We start from the raw sequence: 25,583 nt of genomic DNA on the forward strand, positions 1-25,583 counted from the left end.
GCAGTTGACATAGCGTACATGGATTTCCAAAAGGAGTTCGACAAAGTGCCACATAATAGGTTTGCCAGCAAATTTGAAGCCCATGGAATAAAAGGGACAGTGACAGCATGGATACGAAATTGGCTAAGTGACAGGAAACAGAGAGTAGTGGTGAACGGTTGTTTTTTGGACTGGAGGAAGGTATACAGTAGTGTTCCCAAAAGATTAGTTCTAGGATCACTGCTTTTCTTGATATATATTAATAACTTGGACCTGGGTGTACAGGACACAATTTCAAAATTTGCAAATGACACAAAACTTGGACGCATAGTGAACAGTGAGGAGGAGAGTGATAGACTTCAGGAAGACATAGACAGGCTGGTGGAATGGGCGGACACGTGGCAGTTGAAATGTAACGCAGAAAAGTGTGAAGTGATACATTATTTCAGGAATGAGGGACTTCAGTTACGTTGATAGACTGGAGAAGCTGGGGTTGTTCTCCTTGGAGCAGAGAAGATTGAGAGGAGATTTGATAGAGGTGTTAAAATCATGAGGGGTCTGGACAGAGAGAGAAACTGTTCCCATTGACGAAAGGGTCGGGAACCAGAGGACACAGATTTAAGCTGATTGGCAAAAGAACCAAAGGCAACGTAAGAAAAAACTTTTTACGCAGCGAGTGGTTAAGTTCTGGAATGCACTGCCTGAAAGGGTGGTGGAGGCAGACTCAAACTTATCTTTCAAAAGGGAGTTGGATAAGTATCTGAAGGAAAAAAAATTGCAGGGCTACGGGAAAGGGCGGGGGAGTGGGACTAACTGAGAGGCACGGGTTCGACGGGCCGAATGGCCTTCTTCTGTGTTGTAACCATTCTATGATTCCATGGTTTATCAAAATAGACCCTCCCCCTTATTGGTCCATCAAAATAGGCCGTGCCCCCTTATTGGTCCATCAAAATAGACCCGCCCTCTTATTGGCCCATTGAAATAGGCCCACCCTCTTATTGGTCCATCATAATAGGCCCTCCACTTTGATTGGTCCATCGAAATAGGCCCGCCCTCTTATTGGTCCATCAAAATAGGCCGTATTCCCTTATTGGTCCATCAAAATAGGCTCCCCCCTTATTGGTCCATCAAAATAGACTCTCCACTCTTATTGGTCTATCAAAATAGGCCCCCCCTTATTGGTCCATCAAAATAGACTCTCCACTCTTATTGGTCCATCAAAATAGGCCCTAGCCCCTTATTGGTCCATCAAAATAGGCCCGCCCCCCCAAAAAGGGTGCAATGTACATTTTCCAGCAATTTGCGACAGCATGTCAGTGCCGGTGAATGAGTGAAGGGGGCCTAGTGACTGGGAAAGCCTCGGTGAGAATTGAGGAGCCGAGCCGGGGGAGCCCAGCCTAAGGATCGCACCGCGCCTCCTGCGGTTAAATTATTTATTGACCCATCACTGGGGAGAGTGAGGGCTGGTGCAGTCGGTGCGGGGGGCCGGGATGTGAGGCTTGGTGTCGCGGCGGCCGTGGGAGGGTGGAATCCAAGCCTGGGGTGAGGGGCCAGGCCGGGCCACTCGGGCTCTCTGAGGCCCGACCCGAAGGAGGAATAATTATCTATTGTTGCGAATTATTGGCCTCTCCGCCATGACTCTCTTCAGGCTGACCACCCAGGCTTACTGCAAGATGCTGCTGCATGCCGCCAAGTACCCGCACTGCGCCGTCAACGGCATCCTGGTGGCCGAGAAGCACAAGAGGAAGGATGGCCAGCCCGTGCTCTTCGGTGGACTGTGTGCCGCTCTTTCACGGCACCCTGGCTCTCGCACCCATGCTGGAAGTGGCCTTGACTCTGGTAAGAGAGAGAGAATGATAAATAATTAAAGCCCTCTGAATCCTGCAACTAGAGGGTCTAAAGGTTTTTTTTTCCTGCAATATTTTGTATGGGGGGGTTCGAGGCAATCCCCACCTAAAATGGTGACCCATTTTTGACTGACGCCCTCTGTATTTTCCAACATTTTTCACAAACCTACAATTGACCTGAAATCATCATCATCATCATCATCATCACACCAGTGTTTATCAGTAGAATCTTCATAAACCTGCAACTGGCTTAAAATCATCTTCACACCACTGTTGTCACCAGAATCTCCATCCAGTGTGTGTGAAAATTCCCAACCATTTGTCTGTTGCTGGACTCTATATAAAGTAATTCATTGTACGTGAGCATGGAACATAAAGACAGGAGGAGGCCATTCAGCCCCTCCAGCCCGTTCCGCCATTCAATGAGATCATGGCTGATCTGCGATCTAACTCCCTATACCTGCCTTTGGCCCATATCCCTTAATACCTTTGGTTAACAATATTAAAATCGGAGATTGATAGCTTTTTAACAATTGATCTAGCAGCAATTGCCATTTATGGAAGAGAGTTCCAAACTTCTACCACCCTGTGTGTATAGAAGTGTTTCTTAATTTCACTCCTGAAAGGTCTGGCTCTAATTTTTAGACTATGCACCCCCCCCCCCCCCAGTCCTAGAATCCCCAACCAGTGGAAGTAGTTTTTCTCTATCTAACCTATCTGTTCCCCTTAATATCCTGAAAACTTTGATCAGATCACCCCTTAACCTTCTAAATTCTAGGGACTACAACCTTAATTTGGGGAGTCCAGAACCAAGTCCAGAACCAGGGGTCACAGTCTAAGGATAAGGGGTAAGCCATTTAGGACAAATGAGGAATTTCTTCACCCAGAGAGTGGTGAACCTGTGGAATTCTCTACCACAGAAGGCAGTAGAGGCCAATTCATTAAATATATTCAAGAAGGAGTTGGATATATTTCTTAAGGCTAAAGGGATCAAGGGGTATGGGGAGAAAGCAGGGACAAGGTACTGAATTTGGATGATCAGCCATGATCTCATTGAATAGCGGAGCAGGCTCGAGGGGCCGAATGGCCTACTCCTGCTCCAATCTTCTATGTTTCTATGTAACCTCTCCTTGTAACTTAACCCTTGAAGTCTGGGTATCATTCTGGTGCACTCCCTCCAAGGCCAATCTATCCTTCCTAAGGCGCGGTGCCCAGAACTGCTGACCGTGCTCCAGGTGTGGTCTAACCAGGGCTTTGTACAGCTGCAGCATAACTTCGACCCCCTTGTACTCTAGTCCTCTAGATAAAACCCAGTATTCCATTAGCTGTACTGATTATTTTCTGTACCTGTTCATGACATTTTAATGATCTATGTACCTGAACCCCCCCCAAGTCTCTTTGGACAGCCACTATTTTAGCTTTTCGCCATTTAGAAAGTACCCTGTTCTATCCTTTAGGTCCAAAGTGATGACCTCACATTTGCTTACATTGAATTGCATTTGCCACATTTTTGCCCATTCACTTACTCTATCAATATCCTATTTGTAATTTTATGCTTTCATCTAAACTACCTACAATGCTGCCTATCTTTGTCATTGGCAAATTTGGATATATGACTTTCTATGCCATCATCTAAGTCATTAATAAATATTGTGAATAGTTGAGGCCCCTACACAGATGCGGGACACTACTAGTCACACCCTGCCAATTTGAGTTCCCGCCCCTTATCCCTCCTTCATAGAATCATAGAAATTTACAGTGCAGAAGGAGGCTATTCAGCCCATCTTGTCTGTGCCAGCTGACAAAAAGCTATCCAGCTAATCCCACTTTCCAGCACTTGGTCCGTATCCTTGTACGTTACTTTCTATCTCCTGCCACTCAGTCAATTTCCTAACCAGGTCAATAATTTGCCCTCAACTCTGTGGGCATCTACCTTAGTTAACAGTCTCTTATGTGGGACTTTATCAAATTCCTTCTGGAAATCCATATAAATAACATCCATAGACATTCCCCTGTCCACTACTTTAGTCACCTCTTCAAAAAAATCAGTCAGCTTTGTCGGGCATGACTTACCTTTCACAAATCCATGCGGGCTCTCTGATCAACTGAGAATTTTTGAGGTGTCAGTCACCCTATCCTTAATTATAGACTCTAGCAATTTCCTGACAACAGATGTTCGGCTAACTGGTCTCTAATTCCCTGGTTTCCCCCTCGCCATTCTTAAATAGTAGCGTGACATGTGCAATTTTCCAATCTAAAGGAACGGTTCCTGAACCAAGAGAACTTTGCAGATGCCCCAACTATAACCTTCCAATGTGCTCACCTACTTCCTTTAAAATCCCTGGGATGGAAACCATCTAACGCTGGGATTTGTCGCTCTTTCGTGCCATTATTTTCTTAATTACTGTTATTTTACTTGTTAATTTTTATTGAGTCCCTGTCCCTGATTCAATATTAGTTTCTTTGGGGATTTCCGGCATGCTATCCTCTTCTACTGCTGTGATGTTTGAGTGCTGGTGGGGATGTGATGAGGTACTACAGTATATATAAATACAAGTCTTTGCAATTGTATATTCTGGTTTTAGAGACTTGGGTTGTGCCAAGAGTGAGCATTTTGACCTTTGACATCCTCTGCAATGGTAACCATAGTGTATTATCCCTTTTTTGCATTGTTTGACACCGTTAACCATTTTACCCTCTTCACTGGCTCTTTGTTGGCCAGCTCCTCGGAACTGCTCTTGGGTGGTTCAATTCCTGTACATCTGGGCGAAGCTAATGCTTCTCTGGCAGTGGCTTCTCTTCCTTTTGACCTTGAACCCTTCTCTTCCTTATTTACACACCGCCTCTTGGTGACATCATCTGCAGACATGGAGTTTGCTTCCATATGCTGATGACACCCAGCTCGAATCTCTACTCGACTTCATGCAGTCTAACCATTAAGGTTTGGATGAGTCATAACTTCCTTCAGATGAATATCAGAAGACCAAAGCCATTGGCCTGGATTTTGCGCTAAGAATAACGGTGAGGCCATCAAGGCTCGCTGTTTATTTAAGGAGTAAATCAGACAGCAACGTCTGGTGTCTGGACATGTGCAGTTAAACGCAGCAATCTGGAAGTTGCTGTCCAGTTGTGCTGCTCCTCCAGAAGCTTCAGTACACCGGTACCTCGTTGAGGCTCTGCGTTCAAATAAAGGGAGGGCGTGAAGTTGCGGTACTTGCCCACTAAAAGTTAGGGCTTGTCCATTTCAAGTGTAAGTGAATTTTTAATGGCATGATGAGTCTTAATTAATGCCAAACAACCTCTGGCACTGACAATTAACTTTTTAATAAGTGTGGAGTCTCATTCCTACAGATTTTAATTATTGGAGATGTAAAATGTTTTACATTTTTCTTAACTTTGTGTCTCATCTCTGAATTCCATAGAAACATAGAAGATAGGAGCAGGAGTAGGCCATTCGGCCCCTCGAGCCTGCTCCGCCATTCAATGAGATCATGGCTGATCATCCAAACTCAGTACCCTGTCCCTGCCTTCTCTCCATATCCCTTGATCCCTTTAGCCTTAAGAAATATATCTAACTCCTTCTTGAATATATTTAATGAATTGGCCTCCACTCTCTTCTGTGGTCGAGAATTCCACAGGTTCACCACTCTCTCTGGGTGAAGAAATTCCTCCTCATCTCAGTCCTAAATGGCTTACCCCTTATCCTTATACTGTGACCCCTGGTTCTGGACTCCCCGGCCATCGGGAACATCCTTCCTGCATCAAGTCTGTCTAGTCCTGTTAGAATATATCTTTCCCTCCTTTATTTTGCTTTCTGTACATGATTTGACATTGAATTAAATATACTAACTTGCACTTTGTGGTTCAGACTCTGCCTTTCTTGGTAAGGTTTCTTCAATCTGATTTTGTTAAGGAGAGACACAGTTGTTTGCCCTTGTCACACGGGCCCAAGATCCCCTGTAGAGGGTGCCGCTCTGTTTTGAATTTCTGATTATTGCAAGTCACAGTGCAAAAGCTCAAAAGTCTGGAAAGTGTACTGAACAAGTGCCATTTGTTCACCGCTGACTGCAAATCTGGGCCATTGCCTTTTTAGTGCCCACCATAAACTCTGCTGCCTTGCCGTTAATGCTCGGTGTCGTGCTTGACTCTGAGCTGAGCTTCAGACCCTACGTCCTCTCCATTATCAAGTTCACTTGGTTCCAAATACACCATATTGCCCATCTCCAGTCTTGCCTCAGACCCCTCATCCCACTACCAAAATCTAGAACCATCTATGGTCCCATCTAGTATTGATTACTCCAACACTGTCCTCAAACTCCTGTTATCCAGACCTCTGCTGCATGCATCCTATCCCACATAAACCCCATTCACCCATCACCCCACTACTCGCTGATCTATATTGACATCCAATTGCACAACACATCCTTTTTAAAATCATTGTTCTGCTCTTCAGATATCGCCATAGCCTTGCATCACCCTACGTCTGCACTGTTCCCCAGGTGTCGGTCCTCTCCCACATCCTTCAGTCCTCCAACACTCCTTCTTTGCATCCCACTCCCCCTCCCTTCACCCTGCTATTGGAGGCGGTGCTTTGCTGCTTTCGTCCTACTCTTCTTTCATACTTTATTCAACTTTCTCCTTAAACCCCTTTGCTCTCTGTTTCACAGTGCTCTTTTTTTAAAACATGGAATATGCACATTTTCAATCTAACCTTCAGTCACCTCCCCAAATCTCTCCTGTGGCTTGGTGTTCATTTTCCTTTTATTTTGTAAAATGCTTTGGAACATTTTGCATGTTGAAGGTGCTTTATAAATCTTTAAAAATACATGTAACATGTACTAAAGCATCATTGCTGAGAGTCCCAACACAACGACAAAAAACATGCATTTGCATAGCATCTTATTGCATGTGCAGGACATCCAAAGCACTCCAGAAGTGCAGTCAGTTTTTTATGTAGGAAAATCGGATGTGGAAGGTAGTGGTGCTGGGAGATTAATTTTTTTTTCCTCCATCTTCTGTAAGGGTCTTGAAGGCTACTCTGCTGAATGCACCAAGTGACAACATTATAGATTAAGGGTACCCAGAATCAGGGAAAATCTGGTGCCCCCCCCCCCCCCCCATTTTTGTTTTTTCTGGATATAAAGGGGGAGAAATTCAGTTGTTTGCGCCACCCGTTAGCGCCTTAAGAGGGCGATAAGTGGGGCGCGAGGCGGCTAGCGCCCGGGCGCGACGAGACCTGCACCTCTCGTGAAATTGAGCGGACATTTAGCGGCGGCGCAAAACCGCAACGCTCACTCAGCTGCGCGCGCAGATCCTGGCGTCATTTCATGGTGCGGCGCCCCGAACCGGAAATTCAGTGGCGCCCCCCTCCTTTCCACCTGGCGCTCCCAGCGACTGGTTGACTGGAATGGTTCCCAGTCGCTGGAGGGGGGGGGGGTGCTATTTAAAGGGGGCTCTTCCTGGCTTCTTTGTGGTAGCCATTTTTTTACCACTCCTCCTGTGAGATTTGCAGAGAGACAAAGGGCGAGAGCTTTCTGCGCTCGCTCAGGTACTTTTGGCTTCTGACCAGAACTTTGTAGTTGGTTTGCTTTTTCACTGGCATAACCTTGAGTGGCCACATACTATGGGGGCTGCAATGGGTGGAAACGCCTGGCTTCTCCATTACATTGAGAGGGCACAGACGCAGAGAGAGAGTGCCAATCATGGCCAGACGGAGGAGGGCCAACAGGCGTCGGCACACGAGACCTTACACTCCCAGGGTTTTCCGCCAACAGTTCTCATACCTCAACGTGTCTGGGGAGCAGTGTTTTCGGAGGCTGCAATTCAGCAGGGAGGTGGTCACTGAGCTCTGCCACCTGCCTCAGCCAGATCTGCAGCCTCAACTGAGGAGCAGGACGTCTGTCGATGGCAGTGAAGGTGACGGTGGCTCTCAACTTCTATGCCACCGGCTCCTTCCAATCCACTACTGGGGACATTGCCAATATCTCCCCGTTCGCGGTGCATTTCTGCATCCGTCAAGTCACTAATGCCCTCTTTAAAAGGAGACGTCAGTACATTTCCTTCCCCATGACCCTGGACAAGCAGCAAGAGCGCGCAATGGGATTTGCAAGAATAGCGGGCTTCCCCATGGTCCAGGGCGCCATTGACTGCACACATGTGGCTTTGCGGGCGCCGCAAGAGAATACCAAGGATTACCGCAACTGGAAGGGGTTCCATTCGTTGAACGTCCAGTTGGTGTGTGACCACAGACAGCTGATACTCGCTGTCGATGCCCGCTTTCCAGGCAGCAGCCACGACGCCTTCATCCTGCGCCAGACTTCTGTGGCAGACCTTTTCGAAGCCCCGGAGCCACGACGCCTTCATCCTGCGCCAGACTTCTGTGGCAGACCTTTTCGAAGCCCCGGCTCACCCAGGAGGTTGGCTTCTTGGGGACAAGGGCTATCCTCTGTGCACCTGGCTGATGACCCTGCTCCGTGCGCCCAGCACCCCTGCTGAAGAACGATACAGTGAGAGCCATCAAGTGACCAGGAACATCATTGAGCACACAATCAGCGTGCTCAAGCAACGGTTCTGCTGTCTGGACCATTCCGGGGGAGCCCTTCAGTACTCACCTGAGCGAGTCTCCCATTTCGTTGTAGTATGCTGCATAACCTGGCAATCCTCAGGACTCAGCCACTGCCACCAGACTTTGGAGCACCAGCAGAGGAGGAGGAGCACCAAGACTGGAGGGAGGCACAAAGTGCAAGGGCCGTCCGTCAGCGGCTTATTGCAAGTCGGTTCTAGGCCCCCTCTGAGGGAATGGCTTCTGCCATTGAAAGAACATGAATGGAACTGTTCCGCAACCCCTAAGCCGGTCAAGGCAACAAATAGTTCAAAGAGCAAACATGCACATTCTGAAAAAAGACACTTTAACTAACTGTGTGCCCTTCCCGCATGACAAAGTAATAGAGAAACCCCCAAAAAAAGCAGTCCGACACATAACTGGCTCTCAACCTGGAGCTAATGAACAAAAGAGTAACCAAAAAATGACCACGATCCTCGGCCTTCAATAAAACATTTAACAGCATTTTGCCACACCTTTTTGCCCTTCGAGGGTGATCTGCTTCGCTTGCGAGATTCGCCCCTTCCCACCCTGCAGCTCCTCCGCACTGGGACCCCAGTGCCTGCAGCAAGGCTGGGGGAAGGCTGCTGAGTGTCAGAAACTGAGTCGCCAGATGCTGTTGAGGGACGGCCTGGGCTAGCTCTGGGCCTGGAGGGCCCGGCTGTTGACTGCTCCAACTATGCATGGGCGGCAGCAGTCTGTCCTACAGGTGGTGGCAGCTGCAGTGGAGAAGTGAGTGTTGGCAACAGGAATGCTGCCATCCTGACAGAGGACAGCAACTCCCTGGTCGGACGACACACTGGCACTCCCACGGGGCAGCATACGGAGCAATCTGCTGAAGCACAGACTGCTGGCCTGCTGCGGCGCGGCGAGGGCCCCGGCGATTCGTGCCCGATCCAGCGAAGGTGAAGACATTGTGGTCAAGGATGAAGCGGATGAGTTGTAGGATGGCGTCTGGAGATGTGTTGGTGTTGAGTACTGAGGCTGTCGCAGCGATGCCGTCATCGTGGGGGATACTGGTGTAGAGTGCCGAGACGTCCATCGTGGCGGAGTGTTCCTGGTTCAACTGGTCCGTGGGTGCTGAGTTTCTGTAAGAAGTCTGTAGTGTCGCGACAGAAGCTGGGGGTTCCCTGTACGATCATCCAGACTTGAGTCGTCGTTGGCTTGTTCTCTACACAGATGCGGCTGGACCTGTTGTGATTTCCAGCAAAAAAAAAAAAATTTTTTGTTTTTCATACAGACCCCAGCATCTGCAACATTTGACCCCTTGTGACCCCGCCTCATTGTTCTTTGATGTAATGTTTTCCTGACTGACCTGTTTGGACACCATTCACACCTTTGATTGCTGTGATTATCTCTCTGCCGAGGTGTGATAAATGGCAGTTAGAAAGATTACCTGTAAACATCTGACATTATTCTCTGACTATATAAGCTGTGTCTTTATGCATCTCTCCACTTCACCTGACGAAGGAGCAGCACTCCGAAAGCTTGTGATTTCAAATAAAACTGTTGGACTATAACCTGGTGGTGTTGTGTGACTTCTTACATTGGTCCAGCCCAGTCCAACACTGGCATCTCCACACCATAACTATGGACCAGTTAGAATTCTAGAATCAATTATTAAAGACAAGGCAATGGACTTCTTGGATATAAACTAGTTGGTGAGGGTTTACAAAAGGGAATTCATGTTAAAGCAGTTTAATTAATTGAATTTTAAGATGTAGATCTGGGTGAGAATGTTATACTTTGATTTTATGGCATTTGATAAGGTAACTCCGAAAACTAGTTCAGAAAATTAGCAGAAGTGCTATCGACAGCCATGCACTCTCTCTGGACTAAACTGTGGCTGGATGTTGGGAGCTAAATGGGGAATTATTCTGGGTGGAAGGATGCGTTAAAAGTCCCACAGGACTTTTCAATATTTTTCTTCAATACTCTTCAATATTTTTGTAAATGAGCTAGAAGAGGGTACTAGTAACTTCATCGTAAGGCTTGTGGATGAGATTAAAACAGCAGGATGGGTTTAATATGGTAGAAGATGGAACCAGCTACCAAAGAATTTAAATTGTGTCAAGAGGTGGGCAGACAATTGGTAGATGCCATTTAATTTACACTTGGGGATACAGGGCAGTCAGATATGTAGGCTCAATGGGGAAAATACTAACTTGACGAATCCAGTGAATCTTAGTGTAAATATCTCAACATCAAGCCAATGTCTGGCAGTTGTTGCAAAATATTAATTGACTGTTAGATTGCAGTAAAAAGAATGTAGATCAAAGGATGTAATCCTGCATAGAGCATTGTCTAGGCCCCATTTAGAGTATTCTGTGCAATTCTGGTAACCACACTCTAGGAAGGATGTAGCTGAGCTGGGAAAGGTGCAGTGAAGAGCTACTAAGACGATAAGGGAGCTAAAGACAATGAGGATGGGCTCAGTGCACTGGAATTCTTGTGGGAGAAGACTGAGGGTGGTATTAATTTGAATATCTTAAAATCATAAGACTTTAATGTAGAGGACCAGTTGGGGCTATTTTATATTGACAACACCGCATCACCGAGGGGAGACGACTAAGGTGAGAACAGGTTTGTTCAAGCAGGTGCAAGGAAACATTGAGTTTTGGAATACCTTACCAAGGGAGATTGTTGGGACAAGTATCTTGGATCTTTTCAAAAACTTAGGCACATTTCTTGGAAGAGAAACACCTCATCAGATACAACTGCTAGGATGGCAGATTAGAAGGACCCAAGGAGTCTTCCAACCTTTTTTTCTATGAATTGTTATGGAGACCGGGTGATGAATTAGGGTTGCAGAGAAATGCCATAGCTGACAAAATGGCAGCGCACATTTGATGGACTGAATGGCCAATTCCTATTCCGAGAGATATGCCATTCCCTCAAACATTGTGAGGGAAATAGTGTGTTTTTGTTGCAGCTGTTACCTCCCCGATGACTCTAGCTGTTCCAATTTAGACAACCCTGCAAGTAGGGTCTGTTGTAACAACTATATTGTATACTCCCTATGTTTCCAGAATTAGTTTTCTTGAATGTCTGGTGAGGATGGGATCAAGCTCTGCTATGATGCTCCCTGTGCTTGAAAAGCCTGCTGAGGCTCATTGCTTATGTTTACATGTAAATATTCATATTCCTCCTACCCTGGCTCATTCATGTTCAAATACATCACCCTATATCCACCTCTTCTTTTTTTTTTTTTTTATTTCCCCCCCCCCCCCCCCCCCCAAATCCATCTCTCCTTTTAGGATCCTCCTAAACTATCGCACCACCAGGTACCTATCATCTAAATCTCCTCCCTACTGTCCAATCTCCGCCTCTGCAATGACTGACTGAATGCATGGCCGGCTGGCCGGCCGACTGACCGACTGACAATGCATGGCCGGCTGACCGACCGACTGAATGCATGGCCGGCTGACCAACCGACCGACCGACTGACTGCATAGCCGACTGACTGACCGACCGACCGGACGCTTGGTGCTTTTTAACCCTTACCAGAACTTGCCCTCTCTTCTCCCCATTCCCTCTGTCTTTCTCCTGCCCCCCCCGCGCCCCCCCCCCCCCCCCCCACCAAATGTGCCCCCACTGACGATTTCCTGCTCCAGTCCCTTAAACTCACCTTTCACATCAACTCCTACATCTGTACACATGATCACCTCTTGATGTTGTCATCACAAATTGTCTCGAGACCTCCAAGATTTCTGTTAGTGAGACTCTCTGATCACTACCTTGCCTGCAAACGCCTTCTGCCCTGGAAGTGGTGGTGGGGAGGAAGGGCAACTACCCCCTCCCTCCCTCAACACCTTCTCAACTGCCTAATTCTGATCTTCATCCAATCCTCTGGGTTGCCATCCATGATGTAAGAAGAACATTGAAATAGGAGTAGGCCATTCAGCTCCTCGAGTCTGTTCTACCATTCAATTAGATCAAGGCTGATCTGTATCTTAACAGCACCTACCTGCTTCTTGGCGTCACCCCTGAAGAACCTAGCTCTAATTTTACGGTCCTGCTCTTTGTCAGTCTTTTTTCAAAACTGTCTCCTACACTCGTCATTCCCCTGGCATAATTACTACCTCCATGGCCTCAAATCCACAGGCTGTAAGCTCAAATGCACTTGGCGCTGCCAGATCTGGCTGGATCACCTTGAGCTGCACTGTCACTCCCACTCCTTAACCAAAACTGCTTGCTACAGGAAACTCTCGATTTACTGGCACTGGAAATCTCGGTTAACCGGCAAAATTCAGGAGTAGGTTCAGGTCAGTTTTACTTCATATTAGTGGCAGTTCCTGGATCTGGGGCTCCTACACCAGGGACGCTTGGTCTGTGGCCGGAGTGCCTGCACATGTTGCTAAGCAACAGGGAAGCCTGGATTTGTTGCTGTGTACGGAGCTCTCTTACCTTTTAACTATACCTCTCTGTAATCCGGACTTTTTGATAAACCGGCATCATGTCGGTGCCGGACACCAAAGAGTTTCCTGTACTTCAATACCCTCCTAGATGGCAAACGCAACTCCATTCTTCTCCTCAATCCTCTCTCTTACATTCCCCATCCATCCCTCAAACTCTAAATGTCAGGAACTCATGAATTTCATCACACAGCTGTCATGACTTCTGACTGCCATCCAATCCCACTTCTCCTTTCTGCCCTCTACCCAAGAATGCTCTCAGCTATTCTGTTTCTCCCCATTCAACGTGCTCATCTTGTAAAGGAAACTTTCCACCTTCTCCCTTTGTCCCACCTCCCAACCATGCCTCTTCAACCCATACTTGCTGACACCAGAACCTGTTTTTCCACTAACGCTGTTCTTGCTTCTGCTGAGACCACAGCTGTCGCACCCCTCCTCCAGAAACCCACCCTTAACCCCTCCATTCTCTAACTGCTGTCTTCGCTCTGACCTTCATTTTCTTTCCGAAGTCCCAGGATGCATTATTGCCTCAACTACGCTACCACCTCCTACCATTTCATGTTCAGTGTCCTCCCATCTGATTTCTGCACTGTTCATTAGTACGAAGGCTGCACTAGCCAAGGTAACAAAGTATCCTGTACAGCTGTGACTGTGCCTTTCTGTCTCTTCTCAGCTGTCTTGATCTTTGCTGCCTTTGACATTGTCAATCACCCCATCCTCCTTCAGCATCCCTCCTCTGCAGTCCATCTCCATTACACCACTCCTGGTTTTACACTCAACTGTTGCAACAAGGCAATTCATCTCCAGTGGCTGCTTGCGTGGTCGTCTTGTATGTGCGCCAAGGCCCAATCTTGATCATCTATTCAGTACTTGTTGATCTTCTAGAAGCACTGTGTATGCTGATGACTCCCAGTTCTGTCCTTCGGTTTCCTTCATTGATCCAAAGGCTATAACTACACTCGCCAGCTGCCTAGCTGATATTGAGAGCTGGATGAGCCAAACTTTCCTCTAGCTTAATGTCAGTGAAACTGTCTCTGACCTTGACTCTCTCAACCTCCCTGCTACCACCTCCAGCTGAGTCAGGAACTGCAAAGCTTCACCTTATTGCCCAACCCCAAGTTTGGCTTGTTCCACCATATCCACTCTATATAACTAAGACTGCTGTCTTCTTCCTCTGCAACATTGCCACCTCTCGCCCCACCTTGCCTGCCTTTGCCATCTGACTTTCCTAACTGGCCTCAATCCTCCAAGAGCCAACTCCTACAAAACATTACTTCCGTTATCCTCACCTGCCCAAAGTCCCACCCCGCCCTACATTGTCTTCTCTAAGCTCCACTGACTTCATGACCTAAGTTGACTTCAAAATTCCTGTGTTCACTTCTGTGGCCGTGGCCTTGCCCCATCCTAGCTTAGTCTCCTCCTCCTTCCTTGTATCCTCTGTCCATGTTAACACTGACTTCTCTTTGTACCCCCACTCCATTATTGATGATCACACTCCTGTCCGCAGAAACTCCTTGTTTAGTTCCCTATATCTTACCAGCTTGTTCCCTTTTTTTTAAACCTCCAGATTTCATTGAGTCCTCCATTTGCTGGAGGAAACCGGAAGAGGTTTAGCAAGTGTAGCAGGCCAAATAAGGAACCACTTTTTTTGTGTGTAACAGGTAGTGCCGTACAGACAGCTGTTTCCTAAATGTCATTATTTTTTTTTCCTCAGGTTGACTCTTGGTGCAAAGAAAATAACTACATAATTGCTGGATACTACCAGGCAAACGAACGTATGAAGGACACCAGGTGTGTAAATGGTTGTGGGGTGGGCAATATCATACTCTCACTTTAAGCTTGAATTTTAACTAAAATGTTCTGAGTTCCAAGCTATTAAGGGATAGGGGGCAAAGGTGGGTATATGGAGTTGGGTCACAGATGAACCATGATTTCATTGAATGACAGAACAGGCTCGAGGGGTTAAATGGCCTACTCCTGTTCCTATGTTCTCCATATTTCACAGCACCCTGCCTTATTCCTTGACTGAGGAAGATGGTAGAAGATCAGCTCCTGAGTGAGATTCTTGAACTAATGTATTGAGGTGTACAAAAACAGCACGCTTGACTTAGCTTCCTGTTTTTTACTATGAGCAACTGAGATTGTGTACTCCTGAGGGGGAGGTGAATCATGAGCTCAATTTTAAAAAAAGAAGCCATTTCCCATGGGTTCAGCACACAGGTCCATGAACACAATACTAAAGTCCCTATGTTGCTTTACCATCTATTGTTTTGCAAGTTACATAGAACCAATTTTTTAACACTTTTTTTTATACAAGAGGTTTACATGCACACACATCATGTAACCCTGTCCTGAACGTAACAGTACCCATTTCACAATACTTGCTGGTAGTCTCAATGAATGTCATACATTAAGATAAGTGATGGAGCTGGAATCCTCCATGGTCAGGGAGTGCTAGGGCCTTACGGGCAGTGGCGTGAAATGGAGAGGTTCCAGCAGAAACTGGGACCTGTTGGCATTGTCTTAACCGCAACCCTCAAGCTGGCCTGACGATAGGGACTTGAGCTGGGAGGGAGATTGGCCCACAGAAACGGGTCCCAGATCTGATGTTTCTGCAATTCCATGCACAGTCTTGACGTTGCTTGCTCTGACTGGCAGATGTCTGACGTGCTTACACCACATCTTTGTTGTAGGGAATGTTGTGATTGCACCACACCAAAGGAATACATCATCTTCTTGCCAGGAGCAAGAACTGAGAGTGCTAGGAAGGAGTTCCTTGTTCTGCTGGTGGTAAACTGAGTATGTATCAACTTGGGTCCAGAGGGCTGGTCAGGCTGTTAATTGCTTTGTGTCCTAAAGGGCTAGATGTGAGGCAGGACCGGAACGTGTGCTGGAGTGGCTCTTGTGGCCACAGTGTAACCAGCACTGAATTGACCTTTTGATGGTTTGCTGAGAGGCATCATCAAAGGCCTGAGACCAGCTGGCTTATTTTATTCTCGTGCTAGGCACCTTTTACTAGTAAAGAAATTGAGTAAATGCAAAAGCAATTAATCCATAAAGCTCTGATAATATCTTGTATTTTTTCCCCTTTTTCTCTTCAGGATGCAGGATTCAACATGGTTCCCTGCACCAAAAGGCTGTCAAAATATTAGACTTTCTATTGTGTATTCCCTGATTTAGCACAGGGATTATTTAAGGATTATCTTTCACCTGGAAGTCTTTGCACATGTAACATAGAAACATAGAACATAGAAGATAGGAGCAGGAGTAGGCCATTCGGCCCCTCGAGCCTGCTCCGCCATTCAACGAGATCATGGCTGATCATCCAAACCCTAGCACCCGATCCCTACACCGACAGCCATCCCACCCACGCCCTATCCCCGTAACCCCACGTATTTAATCCCCCCTAACACTAAGGGCCAATTTTTTTTAATCATGGCCAATCAACCTAACCCACACATCTTTGGACTGTGGGAGGAAACCGGAGCACCCGGAGAAAACCCACGCAAACACGGGGAGAATGTCTGTGTGGAGTTTGCACAGTCACCCGAGGCCGGATTTGAACCCGGGTCCCTGGCTCTGAGGCAACAGTGCTAACCACTATGCCACCGTGCTGCCCAACTCCCCAGTCACGTGATCACAACTCCCCAGGACTCAAGCCCGTTATTATTCTCTTAAATATCTGACATGCAGAATAATTATTCGTGTCTGAGAAATGAGCCTGCCTAGGAAGTGAGAACTGCTTAAACAACCCCTCTTTATCTCCACCCCCGCCCCCCCCCCCCCCCCTTCCACCACGCAACCTGTACCGGATGTTGTGGCTGTAATATAATTCCAGAGACATGATATTCTTCAGTGAAACCACTGCTCCAATTGTACTTCAACATTATTCCAAGTACTTTTTTTTTTTAATGACTTAATTATTTACATTCACTTAAGTATTTCAACCATTCGCTGGCCTTGGGTACAAGGTTCAGTACTATGTCTGTTTCCATATAAATTTGACTTGTATTCCTTGTCCCTCAAATATTCATAACCTCTGCGCCATTTGTACAAGCACCATATCAGTCGAGACACTGTCTCTCAGGGAAAAATAGTAAAATAACTGAGTAATAAGTTGCAATGGTTTTGAATCCCCAATTTAAAATTTTTAGTTCTGTTTATATTGATGTGGCGAGATGGTCAGTGGCCGAGCATTTTGTCTATCCTCTCGCTTCAGGGACTTGGCTCAGATTGTGAAATAGGTTCCTAATGGGCACAATCCCATAATCAAAGAGCTGATCACATCTTTGGCCATTTACTCTGGTTAAATGGATGTGTGAGAAACAGGAAAAATCACAGTTACACTGTTGAATTTTGGAATTTTTTGGCTTGTGAACTCTATGCCAATGAGTGGCTGTTCCTTGCCCTAGCACTGAGGCCTCTCTCCTTGGTGACCACAATTGTTATATTAAGAGGTCTGGAGTAATTGATGACAGGCTGACTGTTTTGAGTTGTGTTTTTCTTTTTTTTTTTTTCCAGCCCAAACCAGGTTGCTGAAAGGGTTGCCTCTCGGATTGCAGAAAGCTTCAGCGATGCTGCCTTAATCATGGTATGATATTGTTAGTGTCTCATGGAGCATAAGTTGTAGACCAAGAAAAGGTTACTCTGTTGAATTTCAGGCCAATTGCTGAAATCAAGGCCATGGGAGAATTGTCAATTGGAAAATTCTCACATTTGGATTGGAATTCTGCTTTCTAGACTCCATTATATTTAAACCCAACTCCTAGATTTCATTTCCCATCTGTGGCGAGTTGGCAGATCTCTGTGGGTGAGAACAGGAACTGCCACTGGGGCAAGGTATTGGATGGCTGCTGGCATCTGTGGAACTATTGTTCAGCAAGTTTGCGCACCTTCAGGACAGGTGAAGAAAGCTGGTGGTGGAGGAGGGAGAAACAACGCCATCAGTTTCTGATGTAATTCTGCAGTGTTGTGTTTGTAATACTTTGTCTCCAGTTTGAATTCTTGTCCTTTTTTTAGGTGGACAATCACAAATTTACTATGGAGTGTGAAGAACAATCGATTGTAGTATATGAACACCATGAAAACAAATGGCGATGCAAAGACCCAAATACGTGAGTACAGGTGCTTTTCTGCAACGGTTACTTGAAACAGAAGACTCGAGCGTTTAACTGATTTTTCCACAATTGTCAGTGTTATACGTAGCGGATGTCTTGTGTAGTTTGTGCGTGTTGGCAATGGTTCAGTGGTCGCGCACTCACCTGAGTCAGAAGGTTGTGGGTTCAAGCCCCACTTCAGAGACTCGAGCACACAATCTCAGCTGACACTCCAATGCAGTACTGACTGAGCACTGCACTGTCGGATAAGACGTTAAACCGAGGTCCCGTCTGCCCCCCTTAAGTGGATGTATAAGAGTAGGGGAGTTCATCCAATGTCCTGGTCAACGTTTATCCTTTAACCAACATCACTTAAAAAGCTTAATTCTTTGCTGTTATTTGGGAGCTTGCTGTGCGCAAATTGGCTGCCACGTTTCCTACATTACAACAGTGACTACACTTCAAAATGTGCTTCATGGCTGAAGCGTTTTGGGACGTCCTGAGGCTGTGAAAGGCGCTGATATAAATACAAGTTTGTTCTTTCTTTGTACTCCTTCGGAGTGTGAGGTAATATGGTTTAATTCTAGTAGATATGTGAATAGGTAACGGCAAATTAGCAGTTGAGAGAATGGGCACATTTAAAATGTAGTAAAGTCATTATGCACGTTGCAGAATTGACTCCTGTAGAGATGATCGAAAGTCTTTTTATAAAAACACATGAAATTATGATATTCAATAATTCTGTAAATTATTATTTGGCATTCACCAATTAGAAGGGTTGCTTTTCTTTTAACCTGTCTAAATACAGGCACTGACCTGGTCAAGTATTACTTGAGCCTTTCCAATGAATTTACTCCTTCTGGGCTTCATTTTTGTGAAGTTATTTTTCAGATTTTTTAAAAAACTCATTCCCTGTTATGTAACAAGGGGTGCATTCTGTGGAGCATGAATTTGCAAATGTTTCTAGCCAAGTCCTAATCTTTGTATTCCTCAATTTTCCACGTACTAAATTGCATTTTTTTTTTAGTATAGTGTGATTGCATAAAGCGATTGCAAGCGCAGTGTGTGAAGAAACTTTTTTCCGCTCGAAGAAATCTTTTACGGAAGTGCATCCATGATTATGGTTTCTGCAGTGAATGCAATTTTGTAAGTAAATTGGGTGCAATATTTGAGGTAAAAAGAACCTCCCTCCAGCACTCTGCCTTTTGTGTGGTGGCTTTTCCTAATCGGGAATAAAGAACTTCTGGGGCAGAGAATGGGAGGAGCGAAGCTGTTTATTTTTGGCATTTATTTCTTCAGCAAATGTCAAATATTTGAGGGTAAACTGAGACTGATCATCATCATCCATAGAAAGTGCTGGAAATGCTCATGTCTGTCAACACCTGAAGAGAAAAATATGGTAACGTTTTGGTTGTAGATCCCTCCTCAGAACTGACCAAGTCTACCCTGAAAAGGCTAACCTGTGTCTTTTTCAGATGTTGAAAACAGCTTTGTAATTCCAACATTTTTTTTTAAATGCCATGAATTTATTAATTGGAGTTTCAATTATTCATTTTAGGGGCAGTTCCATTTCATTCTGCAAAAGGAACCTTGCACTCCAATATTTGAGGAAAAAATCCTTGTCCACACACACTTAATCTTGACTTTCTGTAAAAAAGCTGAAATAAGAAACAGTAGGGGGAAGAGGAGCACCTTTTTGGGAGATTCCAGAATTATGCTCCGCTGGAGAGAATAGTGACTGGACTAGATAATTTCAACTTGTCTTACCCAGCACCCCATGTTGATGGTTTCTCTTGGAATGAACCCCTGATGTTCAGCTTGTCATGTTTGTACATATGATGAGTGATTTTCTTTTTTGCAGTGATTTCTGTGAAGATTGGTCAGAGGTGCAGCGAATCACAACCTGTCTCCTGGATGGTAAATCCTATGACTCCTTAGTGGATTTTGATAACCACATGGACGATCTCAGGAATGACTGGACAAACCCAGAGATCAACAAAGCTGTTCTCCACCTCTGCTGAGACACCTTTCTAATGAATATTCTAGGGGCATTCTCTGGTAGATGGGGACCTGCAGCCTCTGTTGGCTGCAATGAGCAACCCTTGTGAATGTGAAGCCTGATAAGTGGTAAAACGAAAGAGTGGCAACATTAAGCACACCAGTTTACTGTACCAAGAGATAAGTGAAATGTTTCAAGCCTCCTGATAATTGAGCCACAGGTCTCTTTTTTGGTTTTCTCAACAAAACATTAGGTTTGAGATCAAATCGCACATTTTTTAGTTAAATAGTTTCACAGTCGTAAATCAAATTTTGGGTATTTCAAAGACAAGTGAATTATGTGTGATTTTTAAAATATACACTCCAATAATTGCACCCTCAAACTTTGTCCCATGTTTTAAATTAAATACTATTAGAATATTTGATTAACTCAGTTTAAGCATCTCTTGACTGAATATGCTGTAGCACGTGTTTGGTTAATTTTATTACTCCCATTGCTAATATGGTTCACCTCAATTTATGAAAGATTAAACTTGGGCTAATTACAAATAAATGGTGGGGGGGGGGGTCTTTCACTTATTTTTCTCATTAAATTAACTGGATAGATTTTTTTTTTTTTTTAATTTTTGCCATGTAGTTTAAGCCTACGTAAAATGTAACCAGTCCTTCAGAGACGCACAGAATTTTCAGAATTAAATGACACCAGTGGATACTAATGGTATGTTGCAGGAAAATTAACTAAAATTGATCTTGGGATTGGGACTTTGTACATATTACATTAAAACAGTGACTACACTTCAAAAGTACTTCATTGGCTGTAAGGTGCTTTGGGACGTCATAATGTTGTGAAAGGCGCTATATAAATTAAAGTCTTCTCATATCCACAAAATATTTAGTAGTTACAGCTTTTAATTTGAAGCTGAAGTCCATGGGTATAACAGCATTCAAGTTTAAAAATCAAATTCTTGAAATTGCATTCAAGACATTATCTAGGTCCCTGGCTTAATAACCTTGAGCCCTCCATATGAATGACAGTGAATAATCCTGATCCTTGATGTCATTGTAACCTATCAAATGAAAATGTTTTTTTAAGAGCTCTGCGAATGAAACATTGCAATGAAATTTTCATACAAGCTTTTAGTTTCAAAATTAAATGCTGTAAGAAGTTCAATCCAACTTGTGAGGAATCGTTTTCGTGTTGCATCATCTGAGCTGTATTATTTACCCAACCAACCTACTTCAGATTGCAGTATGTGTGTGACTTTTGTGTGATGGGCAACTGACTTAACTTCTTGTCCATAAATTTGTCAAATGAATCCTATGGTACCAGATTGATTGAACATACTCTTTTGAAAGAGTTTATTCAGGATCAGGTTGATTTTAATCTGTAAATAATTTGGCAGCACATTTTTGGTACCTTGCATCTCTGTTCTAGCCAGTTTGAGCACTGAAGTTGCAGCTTTCAAAATATAGTTATCTCTTCACTCCCCATCTCCGGTGATTTAATATTACCAAGTAAGATGGAGAACTGTGCAAAACAGTACAATAGATAAATTATGGCATTGGGGGAAAAAACTTCATTTTGGAGCTGAAATGCTACTGCCGTTCTAGTGAGGAGGTTAACTCCCTCGTGTAACCCATTGTATAAATCTGAGAGAGTTTGATTATAACTGCTCCATTAGTTCTGAAGATCACTTGTTATGAATATTTTTATAACTGGATTGTGTCTGATTCTGGTATTCATTCAAAGCATGCAGCATTTTCTGAATAGTGCATAGAGAATTACCTCCTCAAATCCAAACACCATTGCATTGTATCAAATGTATATTTATTTCACAGTTGAGCCAGTACCCTATGTCTTTGTGTCTTGTCAAAAAGCTTCCTGTTCTGCAGAGGTAATACTGTGAAGCAGCCCGAATGTTCTCGGTCTCCAGACTTGAACCGGAGCTTTTGTTTGTGGCAGGTTAGGAGCTGCACAGTGGGGAACAGACCTAACTCAGGTTTTAAGTTGTCGTAAATGAGTGACACAGGCATTTCACATGAATTTAACATTTATTTTTAAAACCACTGCCACCCAACCTTGGTAGATATTTTTCCCTCGAGCAAAACTGCAGGCAGTTGAGCTGCCTTTAGCCTTGTGACTGACTCTTTTCAAGCATTTAATTGTAAGGGTGCAAGAATAACCCAGCATAATTTTAGTTTTTTTCCACACTATATGGGGAATACCAAGTAGAGTTGTCCTATTACACTGGTGCAGCATATTCGAGCAGTGATGTACTGTGCCGACCTGCTGCTTATAAGCTAGGCATTATACAATTCTCTGTTGTGTATTTGTAAATTGAATGAATTTTTTTTTAATTTGCTGGTTGTAGTATTAGTGAAAGTTGGTTTAAAAGAGGCTTTCAAGCTTTTCATGAGCATGTGCGAAACATTTGCTGCCTTGGAATTCAGAACCCGTCTGGCTGTCCGAAAGGCAGGAATGGGTTGGGGGGGGATTTTTATATTTCATCTTGGAGCACAGGAAACTACCCATTTCATAAAATGGACAATTTTTAGCAAGTTACTGGCAAGTCCACTTTTGCTGTTGTGGAAAATGATGGGTCATCACATGCACCCTTTCATCATGTTCCTTTGTTGAAGTGTGCTCCGGGTAGAATTGCCCCACTGTAGTCTCTTTGCTCTGCAACCATGCTACTGTATGTCGCTTTCTGCGGAATTGTCTCCATGTGGAGGGAAGCTTTTATAGTGCATGATGATTAGAGCATGACCCATATACAATGGTCATTTCTCATCTCATTTCTGGAAGGGGGAAAAAAGAGGCAGTTGTATCCTTTTCTGAATGATTCTTCTGCCTTGTCCTGTTCAAAAGCAGCTGTCAAGATTTTATTTTTGGAAGTTAGGTCACAGATCAGCCATGATCTCATTGAATGAATGGCGAACAGGCTCGAGGGGCTGACTGGCCTACTCCTGTTCCTATGAAGTCAGCTTGATGGCCTTTCCTTCTAACAAACTGAATCTACTGTTTAGAAAATGTGTATTAATATGTAAACACTGCTTTTTCAAAATCTTAAAGGAATAGTTTGATGTCCTTTTATTCTAAAAATGAGTCTTTAAACTTCTCTCTTCTCCCCCCAGGGAAACAGACTGTCTTATGAAAGCTTTGAGATTTTTTTTCAACAATTCCAACCTTCAGTTTTCTTTTGTGGGCATGTTGTTTTTAAACCAGTACAATGGTGACCACAGGGACCTGGCAGGCAAAGCATCAGTGTGGAGTGAGAAGTGGTAGCATGAAGGACAAAATCCATGTGGGGACAGCGAAGCCGATGGGAGGGAAACAGTTGGCGGTGGTAGAAGGAGTACAAGGATGGGATTGTATATTCAAGTTAGGCACTTAAGTCAATGGAAGCAAAAGAAAATGTTTTCAGGATGTCCACTCGAAGCATTTACCCTGTCTTTTCCTTTTTCAGATGCTGACTGGCCTGCTGTGTTTTCTGGCATTTTGTTTTTATTTCACATTTCCAGCAGTTGATGATTTTCTTTTATAGTAGAAAATCAGTAGAGCTATCTTTTTTTCAAAAAAGTGCCTGTTAATCATTCGATTGTTGCTGTTCACCTGATAGGGTTTGTGCTGGGGTTTTTCTCTACAGGAGCCGCCAAGTCTAATCCCACTTCCCTATAAGAAAGTGTCAACCCCTGACAGGACAGTGGATACGAGAAGGTGGACCTAGTTCTCCAATCAACTAGTGCATTTGAAACCACCTTTGTGTCTGCTTTAGCTCTGTGGCAATACTCCTCCCACCTCCTGAATCTGATGGTTCAGTTTACACCCCACTCCTTGAGCACACCTTGGCTGACAATGAGTGCATTATCAAGGGAATGCTGCATTGAGGGAAGTGCCATCTTTTGGATGAGACTTTAAACAGAGTCCCCATCTCCTCCCCCCCCCCCCCCCCCCCCTCAGGGTCTTTCACATCCACCCAACACACGATTGAAACAGCCAAGCTGTATGTGTTCTGGCCAATATTTATCCCTCAACAAACACCACTAAAACATTATTTTTTCATTTATTTATCTCATTGCTATTTGTGGGACCTTGTGTTGTGCAAATTGCCGCATTTCTCTACGACGGTGACTGCACTCAAAATGATCTAATTATCCGTGAAGCAACTTGATGTCCTGAGGTTGTGAAAGGAGCTATTTCAATGCAAGTTTTTTTTATACATCTTGTTACTTCAGAACTGTTGTTAACTTTTTTTTTTTGAGATTTCATTTCTGTTCCATGCTATCTTTGTTTTAGTGGCAAATGTTAATTTGTATAAAACCTCTTCCAGTATCTAGATACCAGTAACATACGGTCTCTGTAATTACAGCTTAAATACTGAACAGGTACTTGGTCTATTTGGGTCCATTCTAGCCACAACTATTTTTCAAATCTCTTAGACCATCCACACTTTATAACATGTGACATTGCTCCTTAAATGTTATTTTAAAATATTTCTTTATGCAGAGGATTGTTGGAGCATGCAGTACTTTGCCACGGAGTGGCTGAGGCCATTGTGCCATTTCCCTTAAAATATGCAATCAACTCTGACCTGATTGGTCACATGGGCTTCTGTGCTGTAAATGTCCATGTTCCCAAAGCTTCCCCACCCCACCCCCCCCCCCCCCCCCCTCACCTTGACTCCAAATCTGGTAAAAGTAATGACCATGCAAACACTCTACTTCCGCTGGGAAGCCTGAATTTGAACCTCCGTCTTGGCTGTCTTTTCATTTGGTCACTCAGTGAGGGAGTGATCCTTTCTCTTGCATTTCTACTTGAATGCAACCTCCTGGTTAATTGGCTTAAGGTGTCACAATATCTGCATATGTTGTGATTTCTGTGGCTGGACCAGCACTTTGCTGCCTAAGCAGGTTTACTTTTTAAAATTTGTGCTCAATGGGGTTTTTCTAAAGCTCCAGGTACCAATCACCATCCTGATGTGACAGTTTGAAGATGTTTTATCGTACATCCCTGGCACTTATATGAAGATGTATAGACATATTTCTAATACACTAATACCAATGCTTGTTGAGGTAGATCAGCCATGATCTTATTGAAGGGCGGAGCAGGCTCAAGGGGCCGAATGGCCTGCTCCTGCTCCTATTTCTTATGTTCTTATGCTGTCACTTTTAAGACTGTTGTAATAAAACCTCAAATAAATGTTTGAAATGAGAATTTGACATTATTTACTAAATGTGCTACACAAAGATTTGAAAACTAGAAGTTAGAAAATTCAGCAGTGAAAGAAGTTGCAGTTCTTTTTGTAACTGAGGAGCACGGACTGAATATTGAGACACAAACATTGTATAAGTGCAAAAATGCAGGAGTTAACTCAAACGGAATGAGTTAAGATTAATAAAACAAGACGAAAGCAAAATACTGTGGTGGCTGCTGGAAATCCGAAACAAAATGCTGGAAATACTCGGCAGGTCAGGCAGCATCTGTGGGGAGAGAGAGAAACAGTGTTAAAGGTTCAGGTCCATGACCTTTCAACTTTTTTTCCCCACTTCTGATGAAACATGTTTTAGGTTTTCAGCAAGTACTTTTTTTTTCCCCAATCCTTTCCCTGTCTACTTGGTTATATCTCTTACTTTCCAGTTCTGATAA

The 25,583-nt window shown here is 44.4% G+C and overlaps 1 protein-coding gene across 1 annotated transcript; it reads left to right on the plus strand.

Annotated features, from left to right (window-relative positions):
- Nucleotides 1-1,255: 1,255 nt before the first annotated feature.
- On the plus strand, nucleotides 1,256-25,151 carry emc8 (ER membrane protein complex subunit 8). The gene is given in 6 exon segments (XM_085991804.1): nucleotides 1,256-1,748; nucleotides 1,750-1,818; nucleotides 14,557-14,633; nucleotides 17,364-17,433; nucleotides 17,862-17,956; nucleotides 19,800-25,151. Coding segments are annotated over 6 exon segments (606 nt in total). The 5' UTR covers nucleotides 1,256-1,613; the 3' UTR covers nucleotides 19,960-25,151.
- The last annotated feature ends 432 nt before the right edge of the window (nucleotides 25,152-25,583 follow it).

The sequence above is a fragment of the Somniosus microcephalus genome, chromosome 6, assembly GCF_052327205.1.
Source record: "Somniosus microcephalus isolate GS21.2 chromosome 6, FLI_Smic_1.0, whole genome shotgun sequence".
Lineage (NCBI taxonomy): Eukaryota > Metazoa > Chordata > Chondrichthyes > Squaliformes > Somniosidae > Somniosus > Somniosus microcephalus.